We start from the raw sequence: 5,602 nt of genomic DNA, 5'->3' as shown, positions 1-5,602 counted from the left end.
GACACATATTTATCTGGTGCTACCATGTACAATATTTATGTTTAAATAAATAAAATAAATAAGAGGGCTGTGATACTGCCCAGGTGCCCAGACTGAAGCAGGTGGTTTTCTTAGGGGGCCACACCCGGAGCTTTTGACCTAAAGGTCTAGTCCACAAGGCAGTGGAGCATCGTGAGGAGATGCAGTCCCATGGTAGCCGGTGACCAACAGTTGGTTCATACGCCATTCGTTCTTTCAGGATACTGGAGCCCATGTGCACCATTGGTTTGGAATCAGGGTTTTCCAACTCCCCTAGGTGAACTTTCCGTGTCCACCAACCCGGTTAAAGCGCCGGACATTCGCTTTTCGTCCTCTCACTTTTGTGAACAACACCCCCGCCACGAGAAGGCAGTGAGTAGGACTTCCCTGGCAGAGGCTATATATTCGCGTGGTCATATGAGAGCATTTCGAGAGTGAGAGTTGACTCTCCCCACTCTCGGCCGTACCAGGGCATTTGGGGGCGTGATTGGATAAATGCTTAGTATAGAAATGATTTCGACCTCATTTATTTTTGATAATTTTGGACATTTCCCAGGAAAGGCTTCAAACAGACTACAGGGCGAAACTTTGGAGTTACTTAGAATTTTGATTGCTGAGACTACTAAAACATAATTGTACATCTAATGTTTGCTATACATTTGATGCACAATATTTGTTCAAATGTTGAGAGTGAAGTCATTTACACTTTTATCATTAATAATGAGTTGGAACATGGAAGGTATCCAAAACACGTACGCAGACATTTGAACATGAACATATAGTTATTAAAAAATTAGACTATTAAAATTTTCACAGATATAATCTTATGAGTGATAATCAAGTGCATTGTAACACAGCATTTTTGCCTACACATTAACAATGAGTTATTTTGATGAGCTATGAACATCAGTCCAATTTTTTCGCTTTCATCAAGGACTGACTTTAGATGGCGAACTATTGTAAATTAGAGACAATAAAGTACTTTCGCCACTGTTTGAGACTCCTCAACAGTAAGTAAACATGGACACTGTCGATGATTAAAACTAAGATACCGTCACACGTATTTTTCGACTCTGTCTTTTTAAACAATAATCTCGATGCTTAATCTTTCTCATTTTCATTGCTATTATATTATTCCGGTCTCCTTTGTTATTTATCTTGTTAATTTCATTTCGTCATGCTAATATGCTATGGTAAATTAGTCCACGTTAATAATAACTGGTGACTCGAATATACATTAGTAATCTATTTTTCAACTGGTTTTCCTCTGAAATTCGTGTACATACAGAAAACTAATATCATGAACTTTAAATATATTTACAATAATCAACAACACCCACCATTTTCTTCTATCACTGACTGAATCAACATGAATTTCCTCCTTTACTTTTTTAGAACCTTCATTTGGATGAATCTCCATCTATTCAAAAAGTTTATAAAACATTAGGTTGAGGAATAGTATGAACATATATATCGCTACCTAGTCGATTATCACAATATGACAAAGACTCAAGTGCAATGTGATAAGCAAAGTGGAATACTCGTCCAACAGAAACACATGAGCATCACTTTAAAAGTTGCCCCATAATGTAATAAGACCGATAAGATTAGGAAATTATAAGTTTGAGTTTTTGGATAAGGATTTTAACTGCTTCATTAACTCTCACTTTCAGTTAAATCAGTAGGTACGTTTGTGTGTGTTTGTCATTTGACGGTACCAAAGCAGAAGGTAGTTTAGTATTTTTCCCACAAAGATCACACAAACTGTGTAGGGAATGATTAAGCTCAATGCATTAATTAAGCTATTCTATGTAATCCTCCACCTGAATTATTACATTAATTTGATTAGCCTTAACATGTGATAAAAATGTTCATACAAACATTTTTTACAGTCAACAAATATATTCAGTCTATTAAATTCGAAACATGTAGAGGGTTAATTCTTAATGTTTTATATCAAATCAAACACAGACATGCAAATGATAACTTATTCGTAGCCATTAACACGTCAGAAGTGAGAAACGCATGTAAACGTACCCAACCTTTCCTTCAAGATGTTTAAAAGGTCTTGAATTTTGTCGAAGCTTCTGCTACAGATGATTATTCAATCTGAAAACGTTATTTTAATAATCTCAGTATGCTGATAAAAACTTGTACAGGAGTGTTTGAGGTGAATATTCTAGTTAGCAAACAGGGTGGTTGTCAAAAAAAACCCTTATGCAACAACATGAATTTAAGTAAGAAGAAAAACTGAAGAGCACTGGATCCGAATGAGAACGCATTTAGAAAACTATAATTGAGGTGGGAACATGGCTTCACTGTTGACACGCAATAAACTAATATACCAAGTACTGTTACCGTGATTTGGCTGTTGTTAGCAGAAATGGTCGTAAGAATACTATTCCTACTAACATGACAAAACAAGTAAGTAGGTAGCCAAACATGGCTACAAAGAGTCTTGAGGTACAAAGTTATGACGACGTAAAGTGCAATACTACCTGTGCTGCAGTATTCCTGGTAGTCAGTTTGTTAGACGAGGGTGGCGAATTTATCATAATAACTTCATCATTAATACATTTATCCAGATATTCGGTACTAGAAATAACCGCAGTATTTTGAGTCGCATTCGAGTAGAAATGATTGGTAATAGAATGGATAGGATTACATATAGAAACAGTCTGGTTAGAATCACGTCCTTTAGAGCAATCAGGAGAATCAATAAGTGAAGCTAAACAAGTTAGGCGTCTCCAGTCTGCTTGATAAACTGCGGCTTGATTAGTATGTTCAATCATATCACATAAGTCAGTAGCCCGGTTGGATAAGAAAAGGTGACTTCCAGGAGCTTCAGGATGGTCAGAGAAGGCAGTGAGAAAAAAGAGTGATGGAGGGTCAGTGAAGCTTCCTCTCACAGTGTTCTGAACACGGGCAGTACCGCATTGCACTATTTCATCATTATCAAAAGTCCATGTTGCTAACAGACGAGGATGGGAACAACCCGGGCCCGTAGTGAAACATATACGATCACGTGTCACATGTAAATAGCCATCGCTTGAATTATTGCATAATGTAGGATACAATTTTCTTGAAGAGAAAATCTGGTTTTTAGGTCCTTGAATGAGTGGAAAACGTCTCCTATGACGTGCATAACTATACAAAATGCTGTTTTTAGGAGCGACAATCAAATCGGCATGAAAATATGAACCTATAGGGAGCAAAAGAAACAGTAAGTCAACTTAAGAAACTGACATAAAGGAAACGTATTTTAAAAGCAACTAGTGGAATATTGTCATAGACCAATCCATACACTGATGCCCATAATGAGTAGATTATTCTTAAACGAAGGGGTTTTTATGGGATGCATGTTTGTTGATAAAAGCCAAATTAAACTAATGATAATTAGTAAGGATTTTTCTAGTAGAAAGCCATCGTTATCACTAGGGAAATTAAGATTATTGAACTCGACACCAAAATGTTGGAGATTAGGTCGGAAACTAAAAACATAGAATAAAACGTTATACCAAAACTATTTAGTCTTGATTTCAAATAATCATCATCCTAACGGAGTCAGGAATAGTGTTTTTCATTCTCATATCCATTGAGGTAAGTAATTATTCAGAATCAATTACTCGAAAATATTTCAGTATTGAAACCTGTTTACATATGCTGAATGTTGGCGACAGGCCGTTGAATCACGTTGCTAAAAATAGTTAAATAACACTAACAAGGCTAATTCGAATAACAGCTGTCTCAGTATAGGTTCGTTACCCATTGACTAAACTAATGACCTCAGTCATGCTTCACAGGCCGAAAAAGTCATGAAATAATGACCGATGACGATCAGGCTGACTTCATGCAGGTTGTGGATGATCCGTAAGAATATTTACAGAATCCGTTAAGTGACGGAACGTTGTAAGAGACTGATTGTGAAACATATAATCACTCGACATAGTAATTGCATTTGATTTATTGGGATTGTGATATCAGGTTGCTGATTGGACGTTTGAGCAGTTTAGTGAAACCTTGGAAGTACGTTTACTTTCATTGCCAGAATACAACAGCAGAGTTGGAAGAAATGATAAATCTAGCCGTCCCCTCCACACATTTTTATCGATAAAGTGGAGGATTATGTTAAGCAAAAGTGGGATACATATGTATATTACATGAAACGGAGACAACCACATCAAATCTGTCTAAAGTATTTTTAGTGATACGTTTTAGAAGGTTGTCCATAATTAAACAATCAAAGACAACATTACAATTAGCATTAGTACCTATGGCAACACAAAGTTATTATCAATGCTCTAAAGTTGTATACATAGGGGCCAGTTATTAGCGGGAAAAAAATCACGGACCTTATATGAGAGCTCAAACTTACATTTCAAATTAGCTTTCAATATGTCATCCCATTTAGTCATCTCCTCGAAATGTCGAAATGATATACAACGTAACTTGTATGTACATACGAACATAATTACTCCATCATGCTTAGAGTCTACTCCAAGAATGTAGGCATGAACATCTTGACAACGACATAAACTTCCATCTTCGTTAAATACGAATAACTTTAGTGAGTCTAAACTGGGTCAAAACAACATTAATTTACTTATAAATGTTGCAGGTCTCTCAAGTGCACAGAGCTTCTTCTTCCACTAATAAGTTCTAGTTAAATAGCGAAAACAGAACCTACCTTGCCACTAACTTTAACCGGTACAATATCTTCGATTAGGCGACCAATACTGTTCATTTCATCAGGTTTGGGTATCAAGGTCACCACTACGAAAAACCGCCTGCAATTTTCAGTCCTCAATAGTAAGATTAGTTGATCGGATGTCCTTTGTTAACTCTTACAGTAGCTTTTTAAAGTTAAGACGTCATTTTATTTTATTATGGATTAGATGTGGAGACAATATTACTTGTTTGGGTAGGGTATTCTGATCTGTGGTCTTTGGATAGAAATGACGAATTATATGGGTAAACAGCATGAAAAACTAAACGGTTTATCAGACTTTCGAAACCGAGCTTGGCCTTGTTGATTTGGATGGACACTACTATCAATAAGGATTTGAATAAACGCCGTCGCTGGATCTCAGAAATGCTCTCCTGAGACGAACTCCTACTCCAGATGGCTAGCTAAGCAACCTCTTATCTGTTTATTTCAGACTATTCAAATATCTTCTTTTCGCCAACCCATAGTGTCTTACATGGACATTCTGAATCCATATAATAGTACGGCTACTTTGAAGTACGTTACCTAGATGAGCATGTAACTGTCAAACGCGTTGATTCAGTTATGTCGCTTAACTTTTGCTCAGTTGTATGACTTTATTCCTTCGTTCGGTCTTCCGCCCATCCATCTCTCTGTTAGCCTTATTCCATCATCATACTGATTTACAAATACTCCATAAACTTTGACTAATTGACATTCTAGACAGTTTGTACCCATATCGATACAATGAAGATTGGGCCAATGTACTACAGTCCCGGAACCACACAACAAATACTGGATATTACATTTCCGGTTTTCTTTATATTCTAATACAAGTTCTGGTGTATCTAATTGCCGGTGTCAATATAAACTCGGTTT

At 36.6% G+C, this 5,602-nt stretch overlaps 1 protein-coding gene across 2 annotated transcripts in view; it reads right to left on the bottom strand.

Moving 5' to 3' along the window:
- Smp_079370.1 (hypothetical protein) overlaps positions 1–4,762 on the bottom strand; it is a gene marked incomplete at both ends in the record, with an annotated part of 29,563 nt that extends 24,801 nt beyond the window's left edge. For both annotated transcript variants that reach the window (XM_018793232.1, XM_018793230.1), the window contains 5 exons: positions 1,359–1,438; positions 2,517–3,220; positions 4,394–4,591; positions 4,622–4,667; positions 4,706–4,762. In XM_018793232.1, coding sequence (XP_018647765.1) covers positions 1,359–1,438; positions 2,517–3,220; positions 4,394–4,591; positions 4,622–4,667; positions 4,706–4,762 — 1,085 coding nt within the window. The remainder of the gene's footprint in view (positions 1–1,358; positions 1,439–2,516; positions 3,221–4,393; positions 4,592–4,621; positions 4,668–4,705) is intronic.
- Between the last annotated feature and the right edge of the window lie 840 nt (positions 4,763–5,602).

This window comes from Schistosoma mansoni, chromosome 1, assembly GCF_000237925.1.
Source record: "Schistosoma mansoni strain Puerto Rico chromosome 1, complete genome".
Lineage (NCBI taxonomy): Eukaryota > Metazoa > Platyhelminthes > Trematoda > Strigeidida > Schistosomatidae > Schistosoma > Schistosoma mansoni.
Note: the sequence above shows the minus strand (reverse complement) of the source record. Positions and strands in the feature narration are given on the sequence as shown.